At 53.8% G+C, this 24,321-nt stretch overlaps 7 protein-coding genes across 7 annotated transcripts; 4 read left to right on the plus strand and 3 right to left on the minus strand.

Annotated features, from left to right (window-relative positions):
- Nucleotides 1–992: 992 nt before the first annotated feature.
- LRP88_05434 (uncharacterized protein) lies at nt 993–2,800 on the minus strand (the record flags this gene model as incomplete). The annotated part of the gene is made up of 4 exons (XM_083241986.1): nt 993–1,719; nt 1,768–1,904; nt 1,954–2,416; nt 2,472–2,800. The coding sequence occupies 4 exons, from the start codon at nt 2,798–2,800 to the stop codon at nt 993–995; spliced, it is 1,656 nt and encodes a 551-aa protein (XP_083103134.1).
- Nucleotides 2,801–4,589: 1,789 nt separating this feature from the next.
- LRP88_05435 (uncharacterized protein) lies at nt 4,590–7,535 on the minus strand (the record flags this gene model as incomplete). The annotated part of the gene is made up of 2 exons (XM_083241987.1): nt 4,590–6,799; nt 6,869–7,535. The coding sequence occupies 2 exons, from the start codon at nt 7,533–7,535 to the stop codon at nt 4,590–4,592; spliced, it is 2,877 nt and encodes a 958-aa protein (XP_083103135.1).
- Nucleotides 7,536–8,405: 870 nt separating this feature from the next.
- Nucleotides 8,406–9,305, minus strand: LRP88_05436 (ubiquitin-conjugating enzyme/RWD-like protein; the record flags this gene model as incomplete). The annotated part of the gene is made up of 3 exons (XM_083241988.1): nt 8,406–9,093; nt 9,147–9,226; nt 9,279–9,305. The coding sequence occupies 3 exons, from the start codon at nt 9,303–9,305 to the stop codon at nt 8,406–8,408; spliced, it is 795 nt and encodes a 264-aa protein (XP_083103136.1).
- A 550-nt stretch (nt 9,306–9,855) lies between these two features.
- LRP88_05437 (SAM complex subunit SAM50) lies at nt 9,856–11,586 on the plus strand (the record flags this gene model as incomplete). Its single annotated transcript, XM_083241989.1, has 4 exons — nt 9,856–9,888; nt 9,943–10,062; nt 10,112–10,298; nt 10,349–11,586. The coding sequence occupies 4 exons, from the start codon at nt 9,856–9,858 to the stop codon at nt 11,584–11,586; spliced, it is 1,578 nt and encodes a 525-aa protein (XP_083103137.1).
- A 4,455-nt stretch (nt 11,587–16,041) lies between these two features.
- On the plus strand, nt 16,042–20,786 carry LRP88_05438 (ABC-2 type transporter-domain-containing protein; the record flags this gene model as incomplete). The annotated part of the gene is made up of 3 exons (XM_083241990.1): nt 16,042–16,738; nt 16,899–17,938; nt 18,024–20,786. 3 exons carry the CDS (start codon nt 16,042–16,044, stop codon nt 20,784–20,786), a joined length of 4,500 nt encoding a protein of 1,499 aa, XP_083103138.1.
- A 1,870-nt stretch (nt 20,787–22,656) lies between these two features.
- Nucleotides 22,657–22,971, plus strand: LRP88_05439 (uncharacterized protein; the record flags this gene model as incomplete). The annotated part of the gene is made up of 1 exon (XM_083241991.1): nt 22,657–22,971. The coding sequence occupies one exon, from the start codon at nt 22,657–22,659 to the stop codon at nt 22,969–22,971; it is 315 nt and encodes a 104-aa protein (XP_083103139.1).
- A 490-nt stretch (nt 22,972–23,461) lies between these two features.
- LRP88_05440 (uncharacterized protein) lies at nt 23,462–24,202 on the plus strand (the record flags this gene model as incomplete). The annotated part of the gene is made up of 2 exons (XM_083241992.1): nt 23,462–23,619; nt 23,680–24,202. The coding sequence occupies 2 exons, from the start codon at nt 23,462–23,464 to the stop codon at nt 24,200–24,202; spliced, it is 681 nt and encodes a 226-aa protein (XP_083103140.1).
- Nucleotides 24,203–24,321: the final 119 nt, after the last annotated feature.

The raw sequence follows: 24,321 nt of genomic DNA on the forward strand, positions 1-24,321 counted from the left end.
GGGGAAGTCGACCTCACTGTCCAAAGAAGCTCGACCTCTCGAGTTTCCCGAGACAGCGCTTTGTGAAGAATGGAAGGCGATTCTATGCTACTCGCGGCACAGCTTCACTGTCGCCTCAGGCGATACCGGCAGACGTCCCCTTGATTAGGGTTCCCGCAGTTCATGCTCCCCGAGCGAAGGTTTCCGGGGCCCCCGAGACTGCAGTCCCTCTAGCTCAAGTCTCCTCGATGAAGGTCTCCCCGGCGAACACCGCCCCGTCTGTGGCCTCGACTGAAGCTGAATCGGTCCTGGGCGCAATGCCGTTCACGGATCCACAAAGTCCCATCTACTCCTCTAGTGACTCCTTGCCCGAAATCATGACAAGACAGAGGAGACAGAAGAAGCAAACGACGCACAATGAGGAGCATTGCAGGCAAATCTACCAAGCCCACTATTCCCGGTCATCCGTCACAGAAAGCCCATGCAACCAAGAGTCTGTAGTGCGTCGACGAGAGGAACGGGATGAGTGCGAGTGCACTTTGTGCGAAGACTGCTGTCTCGTCCTCGCGGCAATGGGTATGGGAATGACAGTTTTATTGTCAGTATCTACTGCCATTTCGAAGGTTGGAACCTGGCTGGTGAGTCTGACTCCTCCAGAGGAATATCGGCGTTATTAAAGACTTCGGGCTTTTCCAAGAGTTAGATTGCCTGAATAGGGGCAAGTGTATTTTATCGAATGGGATCAATCGCACAGTATCAGAACAATAGGTTTCCCTGTGTACATATAAATACTGGTCTTTATATCCTTTTTTTGCTCAAGGCCAACATGCTTATGGACAATGCTCACAACCACGACCCTTCACTTGCGTTGAAGCAGAATGCACTAGACAATACATTAATTAATGGATATCAAACTACCAACCATACCGAGGCATCAAGCCTTTCCCGTCCAATCCTTGTACAGTGACCTATATACGCCCAACTCCACACAGCCATGATCATACATCATTGGATTACTCCTCCTTGTCCTGTCCCTCCTCGTCCTGGTTCTCATCATCATCGACGCTCCAGTCCCTCCAGCCCTGACCTTGCAGCCAGCTCACGCCCTTTCTCCAGTTGTTCTCCCGGATCGCTTGCGCATCCTTCTCGTACACGACACCGGTCACCATAAGTGCCAGCATAAACACCCAGACGTCACCGCCCTTCATGCTTCTCCACCAGCGTCGCTTCACACCAACCTTCCAGAGGCTGTCAATGCTTGCGCGTGCACTGTACAGGAACAGGCCACGGCCGCTTCGTCGCTCAATAAAGGCCCAAAGACCAGCAAAGAAACCACCGAGGAAGAATCGCTGAGTGGCCAGAACATGACGGGGGAGCCAGTTCTGGAAGAAGCAGATAGAGGCCCAGGCTGTTGAAATGGCTCCTGTAGCGAAGGTGGACATGCGGAGAGCTTTGGTGATGATGCGCTGGAGAGTGGCCAGAGGGCTGTGGTAGATGGAGGAGAACCGGGGGATAACCGTCAGAGCCGAGTAGAGGAGGACGAAGAAGCGAGCAAGAGGCGGGAACGAATTAAGCCAGAATGTGAGATATGTTCGAGAACAAGATGGGTCGCCAGGGTGCAATGTCGCGCATGATAGAGATGTGATGAGTGGGTGAGCACGGGATGTCAATGGCGCAATTGTGCTGAGGCTTGGAGGAAGAACTTCCTTGTTGGGGAACAAGGTTGGAGAGATATAAGCACTATCAAAGTCAGTTATTGTCTCTTTTATTCAGGTTCCCATCACATACGGCCAGTTCAAGCGCGCCATCTGAGCCAGGCTGTCAACGATCTGAGATGTCTGAGGCCACTTGAGGCCGGCGGGCCAGTCCTGTGGGCGCGGGTGGAGATAAGCCGAAGAGCTCTTGAAGATAAAGTCGCCATAGGGCTACATCTGTCAGTAAATCTTCCTGGCGAATCTTTGATGCAAAACATACCTTGGGGAAGCAGTCGCGGTCAAAGACAGCCGCGTGAAGGAGCTGGCCAAAAGCAAGGGGCTGCAGCATCCAGCTACCAAACCACCAAGGTCTATCCCTCTTGACGCCATTGCTCCGTCCCCAGATGAATCCCTCAGACTCGCACAGATTATACGCAAACTCTAGTGCGCGGAAGATGGTGTAGATGGCAATGGAAACGCGCATCTTTTCGCTGGGGTAGATGCCCAGAGCGAGACCAGCAAGCGATGCACCGACTGCGGGCGCATATGGCGATGTGAGCGTCGCCGCGGTTCGCGGATTGCGCATACGGAAGGGCTCAACTTGAGGATCGAGCAGATGTACGCGCAGACGAGTGAGGAAACGGAAGAGTAGCCTATAAAGCAGGAGAATGGTGGAGAGTGATAGTGATAGTCTCAGGGCGGGAGACTTGTAGAATGGCTTCTTCTTCGCGTTCGCATTAGATCTATCGCGACACATGTTAGCAACCCATTGCGCCGCATAGAAAAAGTCATACTCACTCCTCCTTCTTCATCCTCTTGGCCACGACATCCCATCCCTTCATACCCAGGAAAGTTCCCACAAACACCCTCAGCGCGTGGCGCACCGCCCTAACATTGTAATCATCGCTCCCCTTGGGGGGTTGAAGCGCCTTCTCCACACGAGTAGGATTCGGCGTCGCGCGTCGGAGCACTCGGGACCGCGAGAGGATGTACTTGTGCAGGGAGGCGTACTCGCGCGCCGAGATGGTGTAGCGCAGCGTGTTGCGGAGCACGGGATCTGTAGTACCAGCCGAAGACCTCGAGGAGCGCGAGCTCGAGGCATCGCCCGACGGAGAGGGCGAAGCCATTGTGATGGAAGCGGTTTCTGTTGATAGATGAAAGTCGAAATTCGCGGGTCAATCGTGTTGGTGTTTCGACTTGGTCTTATAGCGCAGGCGATGCGGTTGCACGAGCTGAGCTCCTGTGGCGCATTCGGGCAACTGTTGGAGGCATCCAAGCGACGGCAGAGTCGGAGACGGTCAGTTGCACAGGCTCGTCTCTATCGCAAAGATTTAAATCGCAATGTCTACCGCAGAGTAAAGGAGTCGCGTCAGCAACAAGAGAAAAAAAAAGAATGAATGATAACACGCAAGGGGAGGGAGGGATGAAATGGATGGATCACAAGAAACCCAGGACGGGGGACCTTGGAAATGAGGGCCACGGCCAAAAGTGGAGAGCCTCGGCTGGGTTGGGCTTATCACGGAGTCCACCCGCTTTTTAGCATCTGCACATCAAAAGAGATGGGGACCCTGGCACTGGATCCCAATTAATTCGCCCTGACGAATTGAAAGAGGAGAGCGGCTCTTGGTCCTACAGGGGTTCCCCGCCCCTACGTACCACAGACGCACTCTTGAGCTCCATGCTAATGATATCAGCGATGGGTATGTTCCAAGGTTTCATCCCACCATGAACCACACATCCGAGAATCACATGAACAAACGATGCCAATGTCAAGTTTCTATGACTTTTCCTAAACGAGCTTATCCCCCGATCGTAGTCTCATACCAATTTCCCACCATTCCAGCAGAGGTTGCACGACACACTCGGGGAGGCTGGCCGCATAAGCTGCATTCTCTAAACACCAACCACAATAGCTTGCATTTAAGTGCACCAAATAGACATCACCTCATCCACACCTCAGGCCACTCACCCGTCCTTGGCTGCCTTCCATTCATGCAATTGTCTGCAAAGACAACAATTGGCCTTCTTGCAGGCCTTGTTATCGGCCTCGTTACAGGCTGTTACCGGCCTCATTGTACTCAGGCAGTCGGGGTATCAAATCAGTCTTGAAGATGCTACCTACTACTGCCTCCACCAGCAGAATCGCAAAGCATACTCCAGCCAACGTCATTCATGATTTCCAGTCCAATTCCTGGGCCAATCACTCATTCATCATCAAACCTGGCATCATCAGATTGAGCCTCCAAATCCTAATACCCTCAAGAATCATTAAGTGCTTTTTGGCTTCTTCTTTTTTTGTCCATCCCTGCCTTTTAATAATCCGGTCAAACAAAACACACCTGGCTCCAATTCCGCCGCGCCATCCCACCAACGCCATCCATCAACCCAAGTTCACCCCTTCATCCTCCCCACAAGCGGTATCATATGCCATCATCTGCATCGTGCCTACGATAGCAGGTCATGTTTAGGAATAAGAATTGTCTTGTTCCGTTTCGTTTTCTGGTGGTCTCGGTCCAATCACTTTCCAGTCTTCAGGTCAACCCCATCGCACCCGCGGACACGCTTCCACGTCGTCTACCAACTGCCCGCATTACTCACAACCCCTGAGTCTCGAAGCGGCTTCAATCCATCGAGCGGCATTGTGTCTTGTCTCCAATTCACCAACCTCGCCTTCTGCACACGGCAGAGGATCGCAAGTCCCTCCAACCAAACTCCAAAAATCGCCACTTTGTAGCAGTTCCCATTAAAGATTCATTTTCTTGAGGAAAGAATGTGAATAGACCAATGCGCGGGAGCTCCAAAGGGCTCAAAATGCGACTGTGGTCAAAATGCAATCATGATGTGATTTCTGATGCCATATCCACAAAACCCACAACATTGCGAGTCAAATTGCAAGCCCTTGTCCGTCTAGCGTACTCAAGGATACGCAGCTTGGGCGCTGTTCTGTGACTCCATGAAGAGAGGAGTCCAGCTGCGGCTGAGGGCTGGGCTATCAGAAGGTCCGTAAGGAAGAACCTCCTCCTGCCAACCCAGAGCGGTCCACAGACCAAAGTATCGGGGCTCAGGGCTGGACAGTTGTTTCCAGATCACCTCCCAGCCGGGAACCAGTCCTGCTTTGACGGATGCGACAGCGTTGAGTCGACGTCGTTCCCGCTCGGTGATTGCATCCTTGACAGCGCGGTACACGAGTTCCGCGTTAGGCCACCCACTCGCCTTGTTGGAAGATGCGGTTTCGAGAATCATCTTGAGAGTCGCAAATGGAACGTTGAGGAGGACGCGAGCGAGGACCGAGGCGAAGGGAGATCGCTGCTGCTGCGATGCCATCGAAGTATCAGAAGCAGGCGAGATCTTACCGTCAGCCAAGGAGAGGTCTCCGAACTGGATGCCGGCGATTTGCTGAGACCGACGGCCCTTGCCCAGGTGCACCGAAGATCCTCGCGCGATAGGAGGTGATACAGACGTCTGGGCTGGTCTGGTAGCGGGAGGGGCGGGGTGAACTGGCAGGCGAGAGTAGTTGTCGGGGTCGGAGACTGAAGTGTCGAGAGCAAAGTTAGGGGTGAGGTTGCTGATGATGAAAGAAACCGTCTCGTTCAGAATCGCTCTAGATCCATCACCGTACTTGAAAACTTGATGCGAGCCCTCGTCTCGGTGCTGCTCCAGAGCAAACTCCAAGGCGCGCTCGAGAGTCTGCCAGGAAAGCAGCTGCATAGCGATCTCGCAGCCACGTCGGGTGACAGGGTCCCAGTGAAGGAGATGGCCAGCAGCAGCGTAAGAGAGAGCGAACTCGAACCGTTCCATGATCGAACCAGCATCCGAAATAGCCCCCTGCTTCAGACCAGCGGGAGGAGGCGGGATAGTAAACAGTGGCATGCCATACAGGCGCTGGACGGCGATGTAGAAGGAATCCGATCTAATCCACTTGCTCTTGGTCTCGAGAGTAATCTCAAGCAGAGGTGGGCTATCGCGGGTACGCTGAGCCGCCTTCTTCGTCATGGCGTTCGCAAGCTCGGCGCTTCGGGAAAACACGAGTCGATGACCAGGGATGCGAACAGGCGGGGCTCGATCCTCGGGGTCCTTGAGCTCCAAGACGCAGTCAGCAAATTCGGGAGAGCCAAACTGCTGCTGAAGATGACCAATGAGGCCATCCGCATCATCGACCGGGGACATGAGGGGTGGCGGAGGGCCAGTGTTCATCATCATTCTGGGATACTCGAGACCACCAAACATTCTTCCTGGGTGGCTCGGGGAATGAGAACCATCAGGTCCAGTCACGCCGTTCCTGGCCGGTCCGGGATACTGGTTGTACATGCTGTTCTCGTCAGGGGGGCCCGATGCCTGCGAATCATGGTAGCTGTGAGGAGTCGATGGGCCAAAGTTGTTACCAAACGGAGGGAACGAATCCATGGGCCCATAGGCCATGGAAGGCCTGCCATAGCTGTCAAAGGTAGTAACCGGGACCTGCTCAGAGCCATATGGCATCATGGGAGGGAAACCGTTAGCACCTGGGCCCATGTATGGAGGTCGGCCATCTGGAATCGGCATGCCAGGAGGAGGCGCAATGCCACCGGAAAGAGGTGCGGGTGAAGAGCTGGTAGAACCATGGAAGGTGCCGAAATGGATGCTACCGTTGCTGGGATGTGGCTGATGCATGGGCGGCCCGCTGGGGATCGGGTGCCGGGGGCCACGATGCATGTCACCGTTCGTAGCTGGTCCCAGGGGCCTGTTGGCAGGTTGGAAAGAAGGAGGCATCTGGTATCGGGACGGCGGGACGGCGGGTGGAGGACGAGACTTGCTGTGAAGCTTCGGGAGAGGCTGGTTGTCTGTGTTTGTGGCATAAGTGTCTTGAACTTTGTATATCAGTCGGGATGCCTCACCAGGCCGATATCTAGGTTCACCGGCGGCTGTGACTCCGTTGACCTTTCCAATTGCATCGGCGGGGGCGTGTTTGTCGGAAGCTTGGGCGCGAGGATCGACTTGGGGGGCAGAGGTGGGCTGATCAACATGGTCCGAGGCGGGTTGAGCTTTGTGGTCGTTCTCCCGGTCACCGCTGGTGGATGCCTTTTCCGAGACGGATGCGACTTCGGCAGCTGTCACAAGATGGGTAAGCAAGATGTTCCTGTTGCTGTCTTGAGTGAAGGTCATGTTTTCATGGCACATACCAGAAGTGTCTTGGTGGCTAGTCACATCCGTAGCACCATTCAGGGTCTTTGGAAGATTGTCTGCCTGTTGTTCGGTGGCCTCTTTAACAGGCTTCGCAGCGCTGGAAGCAGGGCTTGGGATTGGGCTCGCAGCAGCTGGTGCGGTGGTATCCTTGTGTGCCTGGGCAGTTACAGCGCCATTCGTGAGCTTCGTTTCGGGTGACTGAGCGGCGATGGTCTTCTCGGTCGGACTGGAGGAGGCAGCAGAGACCAGAGGCAGGGAGGCAGCACTGGCACGCGCAGCAGCGGTGGCAGCCTGGCGCTTCACATGGGGCAGAGGAATAGCAGGGACGACAGGCTTGGAGGAGTGAGCAAGCTTGCTCCCTCCAGGTCGGCGAGTCTTCACGGTGCCGTTGAGGGGCGCCATCTCATCTGGCGAGGTCGTTGACGGTTCGGCGGGGGAAGGATATCGACGAACAGGGAGGGGGGCAGGCGATTCGAGCCAGCCCGCGCCAGACCTGGATGAAGGATTCGAGGGAGGGAGGGAGACTTTAGGGATCTCGAGAAAGAGGCATGGGGGACAGTCGTCGTCGCGTAGACCGCCCTGGTGCTGGATCTGGGCTCGAAGGTGGAGGCCGTGGATCGGACAAGGCGAGCTGGCGATGCAGTGGAAATGAGGGTCCGAGTTAAAGCTGCTTTGTGCGGAGAGCGGAAGCTCGACCAGGAGCGGGACAGGATTCGAGGGAGGACGGTGAAGGGAAGGAGGGTCAGATAGAAGAGATGAGGATAAAGCCCAAGGAGCGGACAGGTACAAGAGGAGGAGATGCCTAGGGATGGGCAAAAAATGAGAACAAGTTGCCTTCACCAACAAGGGGTGATGATGATGTCGGGGTTGGAGGTCTGGTCCTTCCAACGGCTTCCAGCGCTGGAGAACAAGTCGCAAGGTGACAAAAAATTGGGGCTTTCGTCACAATTTTTCTTGAAACCCCCCCGCGTAAATGGCCTCCGCTAAAGCTCTATAAGTTAGTGCGCCGCAACACTGAGTCTAGCGCCAAACGACGGGACCAAACAAACTTCATTGATGTGCCGGTTGAATTTCGGCTTCCGGCATCCCGATGTTTGATGTTTGAGGACAAGCATGGCTTTCTTTGTTGTTGAGTTCAGCTCGGATACTAACATTCTTTGTTTGTTTCTACAATTATAGTACACTCTAAACACGTCAGGTTCATGGCTGTTTGCATTGTTCTGGCACAAGCAATCGCTCTCACCTCCTTTACGGTGAGAGTGAAGCCAAGAGTGGAATGACAACTCAAAGCTCACATATCACATAACCACAAGGTCCAAGTCTATTAGTTGCTTCTACCTGATTACATCGACATGTCCAGGTGTCCATCGTCATTGCCAAACTCCATCGAATTTGAACAAATTATTGTCAGCGTGCCCCAAAAACGCCATCCGCAAGACGCGAGTCCTTTGATATCTGGCTTGAAAAACCGCCTTGCGCCCGCCAACCCGCCAGCAATCAAACTAAAATCAATGAGTTGGGTTCAAACGCGGGGAACCCAGTGCACCAATCACTCTGGTTACACCGCTATTACGCATCGCCCCTCACAAGTCGGGCGATGAGGACGTAGATGAAGATGGCCGCTCCAGCTACGACGAGCTTGTTCCGGTATATCCACCCTGTCCCGGCATCTCGCTGCTGGTTGACCACGTCCACAACAGCTTGGGCCTGGTGTCCGCTAGTACCAGAGATGCCCAGCTGAGGTCGGCATGATCCATTGTTGTCGGCGTCTAATCGGTTGCCCGTAAGAGGGTCGACCTTGTTCTTCTTCATCCACTCCCAGTTCTCGGTATCCACCTCGGGCCACTCAGCTCGGAACTTGGCACCACCATCGCCGGCTTTGACGTTGCCCTTGTTGGCGGGATTGCTCTTAGCGTTAGAGCCGTTGCCAGTCGAGTTCCACCAACGCGAACGTGCTGCGAGATATCGTCGTTCGGCCGCTGTACTAGAAACGGAACCAGTCGTCATCTCTTCGCTCGTCATGAAAGACAGCAATCCGATTAGGATAGTCGAAACCTCCCATGCGGGATTAAAAGATTTGGGGTGAAAGTCGGAGATGGACAGGCATAGTCGCGTCGAAGGTTGGAATCGGCCAGAAGGAGTGTGCATTCGAATGGCGGGCGGCGCAAACGGATAGTTCGGAGGGAACATCAGAGTGCCCCAGTATTGTCCCCCATGATAGGGGGTATCCTCAGGGCCAGTGATGATGTAGTGCCATCTAAGCAGACAAGTTAGCAAGTAATTTGATGTGAATCGGCGGTGACGACGTACTCGAGGATGTTTGACTCTGAAGGATGAGCAGTGATGTAAGGCGGTGGGTTCTCGGAGATGGCTTTGTATTCGCGTGTCAACTATAGAAAGTCAGCAAGTCCCATTTGTCTGAAAATGACGGTCAAGACATACACGCTTGTTTGCAGCCTTACTAGCCATGGCGGCGAGATAGGCAACGTCAGACTAGAGATTAAGAAATGAACAGATTGCAGGTCGCGTGAGAGATAAGACAAAGCAAGAAAGGTTATTGAAAGTAGAAAGGAAAGGAAGAGCGACTCCGACGGCTCTTAAGGAGTGAAAAGAGAGATCCTTTGTAGCAGATTCTCTCGCTGAACGATCTACACTGTTCGCTGGCGGGTTTTGAGGATGAATGACTTGAGTTGAACAAAGAGGGAATGCCAGGGAGGGCGGCCGATGACCAAACACCCCGGATGGGCGCTAGGCTGGAAATGTGGCTGCGGATCACATGCTATGACGGCGTTTAGTGCGCCACAGGATGGACGCCACAGTTAGGTACCCAGGTACCCAAAGTTTCGCGGGCGAACCTGAGGAGCTCCAGCCCACTTAAGTTCTGTACGGTGAAGTGTACGTACCCACGCCCTAGCCGGTCCGTACCGAGACGAGCTGGGGTCCAGTGTCGTCCGACAATTTGGAAACGACATCGTGACGGCTATCACAAGCAGCAACTCGAGTCGTTGAGCCAGCGACAATGGCTGCAATCCCTAGCTCGAGCGGGGGCCTCGTGAGTCCATCATGGCATTGAGGTTAGGAGGAGTGTATTGCTAACCAGCTGCAGTCCGGGGACCCCTTGAACAAGCTCCATACCGATACTGGCTCATTGCTTCACGAAGCCGAATCGAAGCCTGAGTTCCAACGGGAACAGGAGGAGGCCAAGCAGCGGCGTATGGCCCAGCTGGTATTAATCTTGAGGAGTGTACCGCTATTCTCTTGCTGACCCTGTCTAGGTCGCTGACCAAAATTTGGCTCCCATGACCGTCAACGAGATCCGTGTGCATGGCGCCGTCAACACACGCACCGATTTCCTCGACCCTCTCTTCCAACCCCTTGTCCGAGACGACCAAAATGCTACTTCCACGGTTGGCGAGGTTATAAATAAGCTTCGAATTGCAAGCAACAAGCTCGACGCACTTCGTACGTTCTCTCCGACCACCCGCTGCAGCACCAAACTAACTGCAAGCCAGAGATCTTTCAGCCTCAGCCCGAACTATTCCTCACTTCTGCCCAACAGACCGACCCCTCCACCTCGCCTACTGATGTCAACGTTGATATCCGAGTGAAGGAGCTCTCTCGGTTCAAGCTTCAGACCGGCACAGATGTTGGAAATGGCGAGGGTTCCGCGTACGGCTCTTTGCTATGGCGCAACATGTTCGGCGGCGCCGAGATGTTGACCCTGAACGCAAAGGCTGGCACACGTACCCGGTCCGCATACAGTGCCAACCTTAGCCTGCCCGTCGCCAGTAACCCCGATTTGAGGATATCACTCGAGGGTGTTGCGTCGGCAGCCGAGAAGCCCTGGGCCTCACATGAGGAAGTACTGAAGGGTGGAACCGTGCGGTTCTCGTGGCTTAATTCTGAGCGAGACACTCAGTCTGTCGAGTATTCCCATGCATGGAGGCAGATAACCGGCTTGGGCGAAGGTGCCAGCCCAACTGTCCGCGCCGATGCTGGCGACTCTATCAAGGCCTCTATTAAGCACAGCTTCTACCGAGAAAGACGCGATAACCCTCAACTTCCCCAGGACGGCTACATGGTCCGAACTGGACTTGAGGTCGCCGGTTTTGGACCCCTTGTTGGTGACGTCGCTTTCTCCAAGGGTGAGGTCGAGGTTGGCGGTGCCATCCCTGTTCCTCTGCCAGGCATTAAGGACCGTACTGGTATTTCAATCGGTGGTGGACTCAGACTAGGTCTGCTCTGCCCCCTTCCACTTGGCTATGATTTTGGAGGCAAGCTTGGTCTCAGCCGTATCAACGACCGCTTCCAGCTTGGTGGGCCAACAGACGTGCGAGGTTTCAAGCTCGGCGGTCTTGGACCTCGTGATGGTGCCGACTCTGTCGGCGGTGATGTCTTTGCCGCAGGCAGCGTCAATATGCTCCTCCCTGTGCCATACAAGGGCCCCGACTCAGGTCTGCGCTTCCAGCTCTTCGCCAACGGCGGTCGTCTGGTTGCCCTCAAGAACCCCAGCAAGTCTTCCAGCGGAGCTGCCACACAAGCACTCAGGCCATCCGCCGTACGAGACGGCATGCTCAATGCCGTTGGTGAGCTCTTCAACGGAGTACCAAGTCTGGCGGCCGGCGTGGGCCTGGTGTATGCTCACCCTGTTGCGCGCTTCGAGCTGAACTTCAGCCTGCCGTTGGCGCTGAGGAGGGGCGAGGTATCAACAAAGGGACTGCAGGTTGGCGTGGGAATCAACTTTTTGTAAAATAGAGATATCCCGTGAGAGCTGAAATTTTGCGAGATAGCGCACAGCCATTCAATTCAATCCCATCAGAGATGTGACTGCAGTTGTCTAGCCATTGACGTAGCTACCACATGGGTTGAAGCCACGGTTCCACCAAGCATGAGGGCTTGACGTTTGATATGCAAGATACTGTATGATTATGCTTATGTACCGTTAAAGGCGTGGTATGCTGTCGATCTCCTCTACATGATCTGGTGGATGTCACTTCAGAGAATAACTAGATACGCGATCGAGAAATATTCGAGACCAGTGGGCCATCAGGATACCATACCTGCGATAGTTCCTTTTTGCTCTGTGTAATGCTTTACTTGGTTGGGAGGCGTTTATTGTGGTCGGTAATTGATACATGATCCAACGATCGCTGAGATGCGTAGCTCTGCAAGCATTTGTGGATGGCCATTGAATGGGACTCATGCATCGCACCCAGCCACGAACCAACAGAAGGCAAACGACCATATAGTGTAGGTATATTACTGCACCGAAGCTCCCTAAAATCCACTTTTGGAAGTCCTACACCGAACTGTTACCCGTCGCTGACTTGGTATTGCCGAGTGTTGGGTTGAGGATGACGAACTACCCTACATCTTGATGAGATCCGCCATGTTTGGCAACGACCCCCGGGATACATGAACAGGGGAAGGAAGACATCATAAAGAAAGTGATTAATTGAACGTAATGATGGCCTCGCTGGTTCTGAAAAATTGGATGCGAGTGAGTCTTTGCACCCAGTCACCCATCGCGCACCAGAACGGTGTTGCTTAACGGACGGGCACATACAAACAACCATAACGCATTATGCTTCCTTCCATTACCAACTCGGAAACCAACTAACCTACCCATGTAGTAGCGAATGACATTCATGGACGGGCAGGCAGCTATGCTGGGCTACTGTGTACATGATGTACGCTTCCGTGTATCTGAAGCAGACTCGTTATTGGTTGCGATGCATCAGCTACTGGCACGATATGGAAAAATTGCGACCTATTATGCCATCCACATAAGCAAACGCGCAATAGACAGTTGTCTGCCCACTCTGGATACTTGCAGCAGACGTTATCTCAACTCCGTCGGATTCGGTCCAAGCATCGTCCGTATTCCGGACGGTGGACCCCTGGACCCGGACGAATGCCGGCTTTAATCGGAAGGTCCACCCGCCGGGACAAATTAGAGCCCGGGGAACAACCGCTACTCACCGGAAACAATAGGCAGAAGAGCGAGGTGAGGATGTCTGCTCGGTCTTCTCACGACCGACTTTGGGTGGTAGGATCGGCGGGCTTGCATCCGGAAGCAATCTGCCCGACTTGGCGCACCCTCCAGCAAACGGAATGGGAGAATTTGCTCGGCAGTAGGCTATGATCCCCTGAGCTCCACGTGTTCCAGCTGTGCAAACCACGCTCTAGAGAGTGATTGACGAGGCGTTGGCGGAGTTGCGGAGCGGACTTTGCTACCGCCTTGGTGTCGTGTGTCTGGCATTTTTGCGTAGATCATCCACTGGGAGCTTATTCCCTGCTGGTGGTCTCTGCCTTGTGGAGAATTGAAAGGGGGGCCGTTTGCTTGGGGCAGTGGGGACTTTGTATCAAGCAGTGAGATTGAGGGTTTCTTTCATTTCACTCTCGAGATCGCTTTCGGTTTCGCGGTTACATTGGCTTGGCGATACGCGGCAATGAGATTGCCACGGTGTGCATCGATGGACGTGAACCTTGCTAGCTTTGTTGATTGTTGACCCTTTTAATTCAGGTGCCTGCACACAAAAGAGTGTTGCCTGGTATGTGGTTCAGGTAACGTTCTGTTGAAAACGAAGCAGAGTTTCGCGGCTCTCTTGGCTGGGGTTAAACAGGTGAAGGAGAATGGATGGACGGGCCAGACATGGCACCTTGCTGGTTGTACCATGCCCACGCTATGATCGGATCTCGATTACCCCGATGATGATGGCGTGCCATGATGTTGTCGGGCGGATGGACCAGTGTGATTCTTGCACATTTCATTTGGGGAGGGGCAAGTTGATATGGGCACTCTTTTTGGCAAAATGAGATTGTGATAATGCACATGATCCGTGACTTCACTCAGGCTCTAAGCTGTACTTTTGCTTACAGTACCTGGATAGACGGTGCTTGAACATGTCATGATGCCCTCACACATCACAAAAGAAAACACACACGATCGGGTACAGTACCTACAGAGACGAGACACATTTTTAGAGTGTCCCCATCGACAAACATCCCTCCCCGGGCGCTGACTAGCGGGACGGGTTGACAGTCGCATGGCGGGTTGTCGGGCTGTTCGAAGACCCCGATGAGCTAGCAGGGGGTGTGTGCCTCGAACGGGGAAGAGATCTGTGATTGGTCCTTGGCCCTTGATCTCTTTCATGTCAATCAATCATCCTCACTGCAATGAAGGAATCCTTGGTGCTGACAGCCGAGCCTTTTAAGGATGAGTTGTCATTGGGCTGGTCGTAGCTCCTCTCGAGCAAGGATGAAAAGTCCGAGACCCCTTCCTTTTGGAAGATTTCGAAACCAACCGAAAAGGGAGAAAAGAAGTCCAATGCAACATTCAAAGTGGATGCGGCACGCTTCGCCCTACGCGCAGCCAAGCAAAGCATCCATCTTCCAGCCGGTCGGATTCGGTACGACGTCTAGCGTCTGATTGGCGGGACGGGACGGGTTCTTTCAAGGCCCCGACAACGAGGAAATACGCGGTTTCGTGTTGGTAGCAGGACAAGCTTTCTCTTGCCTCTGTTTCAAGATTTACATGGCGGAGGCGAGAAAAAAAAAGGAGCTGAACTTGACTCAGTTTGTCTGCCGTGTTACGGGAGTGACCGGGGCATGGCAGTGTCAATGTTTAAAAAGTATGCTCTTGTATGTTATTTAAAGAGTCAGTTGCTGAGACGCACGGAGAGGCCGTGGGCGTTGATACATGACTACCACTCATAATGACTCATTTTAAGGTGATCTTTTGTAACAACCACGGCGAATCGGGAGAATGATGGTTCGCCGTCGCTTGTTTAGCCTTGATCGTGACTTTGATACAGATAGACACCTTCATAGGTAAACCGGGCCGTTGATCATATCTTAAAGATCAATTAAGTTAACGATGTGACGGGACCCTCAAGGCTGATGTGAGCCACCACAATCGATCACAAACACCAGGTCACAAATGGCCAATGTCTTGTTATTCACCAACAAAATAACAACGGGAAAAAAACAGGTCTCTGCCTCAACACCCCACGTTGCATACGTTGCCCGTCGTCCAGGGGTGCCATTCCTCTGCGGAGTTCCGGCGGGTGGAGAGTGGAGTCACCAATTCCCTGGAATCCAGGGATCTTGTCGCTTAGAGGCTGCATTGTCGGACTCTTGTGCTTGCCCGTTATCCGCTTAGACCTTTTTCTCTTCTCACTCACTCCACACCAAGGGGGACAGCTGGAGGGCTTCCCCTGGACTGGCTGCAATCGTCGTCATCATGCTCCCCCTGGTCGTCGGGTCGGGAAGTTGATAGATTGCGAAAAATGCCTCCAGGTGTGAATTGGTGCTGAGATTTCCCGGAGACTTCTAGCAAACGGCGTAAACTCCGTCGATACACTCGACCGAATTGCGGAGGAGGATGCGGGTTGTTTACAGCCAAGAACGGGAGATTGCGGAGTTTGAGATGGAGACTGTAGAGATCACGACATGTGACGCCAAAGACGGGACGAGGAATCAACTCACGATAATATGTAAGAGAGCTATGTGCCTACTATTCCCAAGATGCACTATGTGTCCGAACACGATCGTCAAAGAAGCACTTGAATCTCTCCGAAGGCGACTGTAAATCGGAGTCTATTGTTGCACGCCCCTCCCAGGTCGGCCGCCCCTTGACACACCGAGACTTGCAGGCAAAGTGTGAGAGGCAGACGCTGCAGCCGCACCCGCCTTCCGCCTGAATTTGCGCTAGAATCCCGGCCGAGCGACCCACTGGAGCATCGTTTATTCTTCGCTTTCAGTGCTAGTGCGAGGCCCCACGCGAGTTTATCGGGCTTCATTTGCTGCTGCTGAATGGCGAGCTGAGGCGACTGTACCTGGAGGTAAACCGACTCATATTTTATCACCAGGCGTCCTCCCTCTTCTTTTCCTTCTTTGCACGCCTCTTCCCCTTCCCGTGGGACTGTCACCTCTTCTATCGTCGTCATCCCCTTTCTTCTTAATCAATCCTTTCTTATTACTTTAATACCTTTTCCAACTTGTGCTGCTTTAGTCCTTCCTCGATCTGGACTGACAGCCAATTCACCAAAACAAGCTTCGATACACACCACTCCGAGTCTCCTTTCGCATTGCATTACTGGCTACCGAAACGTTCCCTCAAACTTACTGGGGCTTCACTCACCCTCCCCCGAGACTCAATTGCGAGATCCTTTAGTAGACTCGGCCGCAGCCTTCGCCCATCATGTCGGCCGTCTACGGGATCAACGCCAACAACGACGCCACGGCCGCTAGGCAGGGCGTCCCCGAGGCAGCCCACCCTGCGCATGCCGCCGACGAGAAGCCCAAGGCGGGCTCCGTCACTGATGCCGGCACCGAAGATCTGATCAACGAGAAGCCCTCGTCTTCTCCCGCTGATACCCTGGGAAAGGAGGACGATGATGACGATTCCGAGATGGAGCGACGAACCTCGATTGTCCAGGCTCTGGCGCGATCTTACTCACACGCCTCTGCCGCTCAGTTTCCCGGCCAGAACCCCTTCCAGGCCGGCGAGAACTCACCTCTCAACCCCAACTCTGAGAACTTTAGCGCTCGCGAATGGGCCAAGTCCATTGTTGAGCTCGTGAACCAGGACGGTCATGCTTTCCGACACGCTGGTGTGTGCTTCCAGAACCTCAATGTCTATGGTTTCGGCGAGGCTAGCGACTACCAGGGGGATGTCGCCAACGTCTGGCTCTCCGCCGGCAGTCTCGTTTCGCGATTGACTGGCAGTGGCCGTTCGCGCATTGATATCCTGCGTGGTTTCGATGGTGTTGTGCGCAACGGTGAGATGCTGGTTGTCCTTGGTCCTCCTGGTGCTGGTTGTTCCACCACCCTCAAGACCATTGCTGGTGAACTCAACGGTATCTACGTCGACGATGGATCCTACTTCAACTACCAGGGTGAGTCAAGTTCCATATCTGAGACGGGAGAATCATGTCGGTTTCACCGGACTCGATCTTCTGTTGCGCGTCTGTTGTTGAGCAACGTGGGTCGTGCCCGTGTGAAACCGACGATCACTCGTATGCGACTGTCAACAGCGGCTAACACTTTTGCGCATAGGTATGACCGCCAAGGAGATGCACTCTCACCACCGTGGTGAGGCCATCTACACCGCCGAAGTCGATGTCCACTTCCCTCAGCTGTCGGTTGGCGATACCCTCACTTTCGCCGCTCGAGCTCGTCAGCCCCGCCAGCTCCCTCAGGGTCTGAACCGAAACGACTTTGCCGATCACCTGCGAGATGTTGTCATGGCCATGTTTGGCATCTCTCACACCGTCAACACCCGCGTCGGTAACGAGTACATCCGTGGTGTCTCGGGTGGTGAGCGCAAGCGTGTCACCATTTCCGAGGCCGCCTTGTCTGGCGCTCCTCTGCAGTGCTGGGATAACTCAACTCGAGGTCTGGATTCGGCCAACGCCATTGAGTTTTGCAAGACCCTCCGTCTTCAGACCGAGCTCTTTGGCAGCACCGCCGTCGTGTCCATCTACCAGTCTCCCCAGAGCGCCTACGATCTCTTCGATAAAGCCACTGTCCTGTACGAGGGCCGCCAGATCTTCTTTGGCCGCGCCGACGCTGCGAAGCAGTACTTTGTCAACCTGGGTTTCGAGTGCCCTGCTCGTCAGACCACCCCCGATTTCCTCACCTCCATGACAGCTCCCCTGGAACGTCATGTGCGACCTGGATTCGAGGGCAAGGTGCCTCGCACACCTGATGAGTTTGCTACCGCCTGGAAGAACAGCGCCGAGTACCGTGCTCTCCAGGCTGAGATTGAGGAGTACAAGGTGGCTCACCCCATCAACGGCCCTGACGCCGAGGCTTTCCGTGCCTCCAAGCAGGCCCAGCAGGCCAAGGGTCAACGAAAAAAGTCTCCTTTCACCCTCTCTTACAAGCAGCAGATTCAGCTGTGTCTGTGGCGTGGTTGGAAGCGACTTATTGGTGACCCCGGCCTGACTGTTGGTGCCTTGATTGGTAACTTTGCCATGTCTCTCATTATCGGATCCGTGTTCTACAACCTTGACGAGAACTCAAGCAGTTTCTTCCGTCGCGGTGCCCTTCTGTTCTTTGCTTGTTTGATGAATGCCTTTGCCAGTGCCCTCGAGGTGAGTCATTACAAAATCATTGGTGTGGCGTTACTGACAATTCCAGATCTTGACCTTGTACGCACAACGCCCAATTGTCGAAAAGCACAGCCGTTACGCTCTTTATCATCCTTCCGCTGAGGCTATTTCCTCCATGCTTTGCGATATGCCCTACAAGATTGCCAACACCATCGTCTTCAACTTGTCACTCTACTTCCTGACAAACCTGAAGCGTGAGCCCGGAGCGTTCTTCTTCTTCCTGCTCATCTCGTTCGCTACTGTCTTGGTCATGTCCATGATCTTCCGTACCATCGCCTCGGCCTCGCGCACCCTGTTCCAGGCTCTCGTCCCCGCTGCAATTTTGATTCTGGATCTCGTCATCTTTACCGGTTTCGTCATTCCTAAGCGCTATATGCTTGGTTGGTGCAAGTGGCTCTACTGGATTGACCCAATTGCCTACGCTTTTGAGGCCCTGGTCGTCAACGAGTTCCACAACCGCGATTACACTTGCGACGAGTTTATCCCCCGAAACGACGTTGAAGGCTACGCCGATATTCCCTCGGCCAACCGTGTCTGCAGTGCTGTCGGTGCTGTTGAAGGCCAGTCTGCTGTGAACGGTGACCGTTACGCCGAGCTCAACTTTGACTACAAGTGGGAGAACCGCTGGCGCAACTTTGGTATCGTCATTGCCTGGACTGTTCTGTTCCTCATTACCTACATGGTTTCCGCTGAGCTTGTCTCTGAGAAGAAGTCCAAGGGTGAAGTGCTGGTCTACCGCCGTGGTCACAAGCCTGCTGCTGTTGCCAACGCCGAGAAGAAGCACAGCGATCCCGAGGCCGCCATGGCCCACATTGGTCCCATCGTCACTACCGAGCGAACTCGCAGCCGAACCGCCAAGGATGGTGGTGTTCTCCAGGAGCAGACTTCTGTTTTCCAGTGGCACGATGTCTGCTATGATGTCAAGATCAAGACCGAGACCCGCCGCATTCTGGATCACGTTGATGGTTGGGTCAAGCCTGGTACTCTGACTGCTCTGATGGGTGTCTCTGGCGCCGGAAAGACGACTCTTCTGGATTGTTTGGCCGACCGTACTTCTATGGGTGTTATCACGGGTGAGATGTTGGTTGACGGATCCCCTCGTGACATGTCCTTCCAGCGCAAGACCGGTTATGTTCAGCAGCAGGATCTCCACCTTCAGACTTCGACCGTCCGAGAGGCCCTCAACTTCAGTGCCCTCCTGCGCCAGCCCGCCCACGTTCCCCGCGAGGAGAAGCTCGAGTACGTCGAGCAGGTTATTAAACTGCTTGATATGGAGGAATACGCCGATGCCGTTGTTGGTGTCCCCGGTGAAGGTCTCAACGTCGAACAGCGAAAGCGCCTGACTATCGGTGTCGAACTTGCCGCTAAGCCCCCCTTGTTGCTCTTCGTCGACGAGCCTACCTCTGGTCTTGATTCGCAAACGTCTTGGGCTATTCTCGACCTTCTTGAGAAGCTGACCAAGGCCGGCCAGGCCGTCCTCTGCACTATCCACCAGCCTTCTGCCATGTTGTTCCAGCGCTTCGACCGACTCCTCTTCCTGGCCAAGGGCGGCAAGACTGTCTACTTTGGTGACATTGGCGAGAACTCTCATGTCATGACCAGCTACTTTGAGCGCAACGGTGGACACGCGTGCCCTCCTGAGGCCAACCCTGCTGAATGGATGTTGGAAGTTATTGGTGCCGCTCCCGGATCCCACACCGAGGTCGATTGGTTCAAGACATGGCGTGAGAGTCCCGAATACCAAGAGGTTCAGAACGAGCTCGAGAGGATCAAGCAGGAGAAGCAGGGCGTTTCTGACATTGACGAGGACCCCGCCAGCTACCGTGAATTCGCCGCCCCCTTCATGGTCCAACTCAAGGAGGTCCTGTACCGCGTTTTCCAGCAGTACTGGCGCACCCCCGTCTACATCTACTCCAAGGCCGCTCTTTGCACCCTCGTCGCCCTCTTTATCGGTTTCGTCTTCTTCAAAGCCCCCAACAGTATCCAGGGTCTCCAGAACCAGATGTTTGCCATTTTCAACCTGCTCACCATCTTCGGTCAACTCGTTCAGCAGTCGATGCCGCAGTTCGTTATCCAGCGCTCCCTCTACGAAGTCCGTGAGAGACCCTCCAAGGTGTACTCTTGGAAGGTTTTCATGGTCTCGCAGCTTATTGTCGAACTTCCCTGGAATGCGCTGATGGCCGTCATCATGTTCTTCTGCTGGTACTACCCTGTCGGTCTCTACAACAACGCCTCGGCTGCCGACCAGCTGACGGAGCGTGGCGGTCTGATGTTCCTCTTCCTGTTTATGTTCCTCATCTTCACCTGCACCTTCTCGACCTTCATCATTGCTGGATTCGAGACAGCCGAAGCTGGCGCCAACGTCGCTAACCTGATGTTCATGCTTTGCCTGATCTTCTGTGGTGTCCTCGCCCCCAAGGACTCGATGCCCGGCTTCTGGAAGTTCATGTACTACGTGTCGCCATTCACATATCTAGTCGGAGGCATGTTATCCACAGCCGTCGCCAACGCCGATGTCGTCTGCGCCAGCAACGAGTGGGTGTCCTTCACTCCTCCCAACGGTACCACTTGCGCCAAGTTCATGGAGAGCTACATTGCCCAGGTCGGCGGCAAGCTCCAGGACCCCGAGGCCACCGACTCGTGCAGCTTCTGCACCATCTCCTCTACCAACGTCTACCTCGGAGCCGTCAACATCGACTACAAGGACCGCTGGCGCAACTTTGGCCTTCTCTGGGTCTACGTCTTTTTCAACATGGCCGCCGCTCTGTTTGTCTACTGGCTTGCTCGCATGCCCAAGAAGACTTTCAAGAAGAAGGAGAAGAAGGCTTAAATATGTCGAGAATGAAAAAAGAAAAGTAAATGAGATGTGGATTTTTGTTTGATGCTGAGGCTCTGATGAGAGACCTCTGGACATAGAACGGCAAAGAGATATTTTGCCCATGTACACACGATTTTTGTTCACTAGACACACTGTAATACCTCCATGATACAGACAGACAGACAAGAGGGAGAGAAGAATACCCAGACCCCACTATTCAATGAAATCATTTTCTTTCGATCAACTGCAAAGGCATCTGGACTGTGACTGTGACGTCATGCGTCAATCGGGAGAGCTTCGCGTAGATAAGATAAGTCATGATGAGTATCATCCTAAGGTTTAGGTCAAGATGGTTTCTTAGTAAACAACGAGGCATCAGATGGGACAGCGAGCAGAAGCACCTTGTTGGGTTTGTTTCTCCTCATTTCAAACAAACCAAGCCTTCGCATCTTTCCTCTCCTCACACAATGTACAGCACGAGGCCGACCAAACTCCTTTGCAAACTTGAACAGTTGCGACCATGACGCTCACTGACCGAGCTACCAGCCCAGCCATGGAAGAGGGCATCACTATAAGTACCTACTCACTGAGCTTGGTGTTTTGATTTCTCTGACCCTTGTGAAGGCTGCTTTATCCCCGGCTCGAGCCGACCCAGCCTCCACCACTCCTCTCCCTGGCCCTGCCCCAGCCCCTGTTGATCAGGAAGATCCCAACTATCCTCGCGAGTGGCTCTATGATCCTCCAGAGCATGGTAGCTCTGGCGAAGCTTGGCTCCGTCACTTGAGTCTCGAAGAACCGAACATTATGACGGAGGACGAACCGGGGTGACCAGTCGTTCGCTCAATCGCCTTCCCTTCGCCGGCCAGAAACGATAGCCAGTATCAGAGCAAGACCTTTCTTTATCTGGGTCATGAAAGGCAAGGGGAGGGACATCGACTTTATGCGCATCGATCTGGCAGATCTCCCTAAGTTCGAGGCCAACGACTAGAAGGAGTGGCACCACAAAGGCAGGCCAGCCGATCGAGGACGAGCGAGAGGTCAACAGGATTGAGGACGTATGGGAACACGACAATCCAACGATAGATACTCCCGACCAGTTCCCCCTTGGCATCAAACTCTCACGCGAGTCAGATACCATTGACTGGGAGCCTCATCGCTTGATCGGGCCTGACCCCGAGGCGCGGGTCCTTACAGCTCGCTGTGTAGCTGGCCGTTAGATACGAATGTCTACGTGGTAGAGATTCAAGCTCTATGGTCGGATCCCGGTGCACCACATATTCTTAACACATCCCCACTAGTAGACTCTATATATTTTTAGACCATAATAGTCCTAAACTTAGAGGAAATTATCCAAGGGAGGATATGATCTGTTCTAACTCTTTGTTCAGGTCTCTCTTATTATGTATGATCTTTATGATGAGAAATAGTCCGAACATGCGCCAAAGCGCCGCCAGGCCAGTGTGTCAAACATCCATTCCCAACAAACAGGAATTGGCTGAGGATCGGTCAACGAAGCGCGTCGATCACAACCGTGATGAACATGCTTTAAGTACGGAAGGTGCCTTCTCTAGAACCTGGTCGAGGGATTCCTTAGCGTAAGGCTGCCGACAAACAGCGTTGCGCTTTCGTGACAACCTCTCGTCTTGGGAGGAAGGAAAGCCCCGTGGTGATGTCAGACGAACAGATACTAGCGATTCTCTAGCGATATCCTGCTTCCGCAACCAAAACACCTACAAATTCGTTCTTCCCGGGATCTCAACTCTTCATCTACAATCATCGCACCCACACGTTCAAGGCATATGTTGCAATCAGTGCATACTCAAATGTAGTGAGCGCCGCCCATCTGGAACAAGTTAGTTACTAACGATAACCTAGTGTCACCATGGCTAGCAACAATGGCCAAGAGAGCGGAGAAGAGGAAGATATCGTTTTTCAGTTCGCTTGTTCCGCTACTCGCTTTGAGTCTTCCATGATAGGCCAGTCTCGCGCCCATCATTCTTCACTCGGTGCAACCAGCACCAACCCCGTCATTGTCCCAGACAATCAGGACAAGACGATTGTCATCTCAGACGATGAAGATGACCTCCGACCCACTACCCAAGGAGGAACACCACAGGAGCAAGCCGTTTCCTCCTCCTTGACTGCCATCGAGGGCGGTTTCTTCCAAGAGGCACCTTCTCGCAGGAGCGAGACCTGATCGCTCCGACAACGACGGAAAGGGCTATCCCTGGAGAACAAGACGTCCTTCCTTCAGACACCATGGGTAGCGACCTCCCGCTTCATGAGGGTACCTTCCCTCAATCGCATGACATCCCTTCTCCGACCAGTGGCAGAGGAGAGGATTCTTGCAATGAGTCCCACCCATTCAACAACTCCTCTGACGAGGATGATACACGCCGCCTGTTAGTCGGCTCAGAAACGGCAAGAAACGGGCAAGAGCCCATTCATCCCCAGCCATCGACTCCCCGAGGCCCTCAACTAGGAGGCGACGAGGAATTGTCAACCCCGTTCCGCCTTCGTCTTCGTCTTCGACGCCAGTGTCGGCTGTAAACTCCACACTCCCAGCCCCACGATGGGCAACAGGTTGGATGAACGATAACTTCCTCACTCAACTCTAGGCGATCTACGAGCGAGATCCAGCGGCCTTCTATAGCCATATAAACCAACACTACCAGGATTACCTACGCATGAGAGAGCGCTATCGGTTTGACAACTACTCTGAGTGGATTATTTCCAAGTTTGGAGAGTCTCGTTGCTTCACTGGCGTATTCCACGCCTTCCCCGACGCCTCCCTCTGTATCCAGGCATTGATGACCACACGGCGAGGTGTCGGAGGTTCTATTTGGTACATGAACTAGAACATGTCTGTTCTGGACATCAGAGTCAATGGGTGACCGTACAGAAGGACTTGGATCGCTTCCGACAAGCTGGACATTGTCCAACTGCAGCATGCCCTCACCGGACAGGAGGGGAGAAGCCACACCTGCAGCTGGGGTTTCTGCATTAGCCCGATTCATTTCACCACTAGGGAAGACAATAGCGAACGCATCAAGTGCTTCCAACGTGCCAAGGAACGTGCCGAGAGGGGCCGTCTAGTCTCGAAGTATTGCCAAGCCGGGCACAACCCCCCCTGCCTCATTCAGCTGGCAGCGACTCCCGTTGCGACGAAGGCAATATTGGAATACGAGGCACTCAAGAATACCATCCCTCAAGTCCTTCCTCGCCAAGTGACAGCAACCAAGGGAGCACCTCTGTTGACAGAGGACCTGAACGTCTATAAATGGGAGGCAGACATCCGTGTTGTCGACCGCGAGGTCGCAATGCCGGAGATTGAGGAGGGGGTCACTCAAAGCAAGCCCGAGGAGCTCGAGTGCAGTCCTTCCCGCTCCGGAAAAATTGTTTTCGATTTCATGTCATCTATGGATTAGGCACATCCATCACTTCATTCTGTCTTTCCCGGCGACAGCGCTCCCAGAAGCATCACATTATTTTTCCCTATCGGCGAGAGCAAACAGGTTGTTGGAGGTGGAGGTGGAGGGGCGTGGGC

The sequence above is a fragment of the Fusarium phalaenopsidis genome (genome assembly GCF_050370095.1).
Source record: "Fusarium phalaenopsidis strain FUZ10S chromosome Unknown contig_32292, whole genome shotgun sequence".
Taxonomy (NCBI): domain Eukaryota; kingdom Fungi; phylum Ascomycota; class Sordariomycetes; order Hypocreales; family Nectriaceae; genus Fusarium; species Fusarium phalaenopsidis.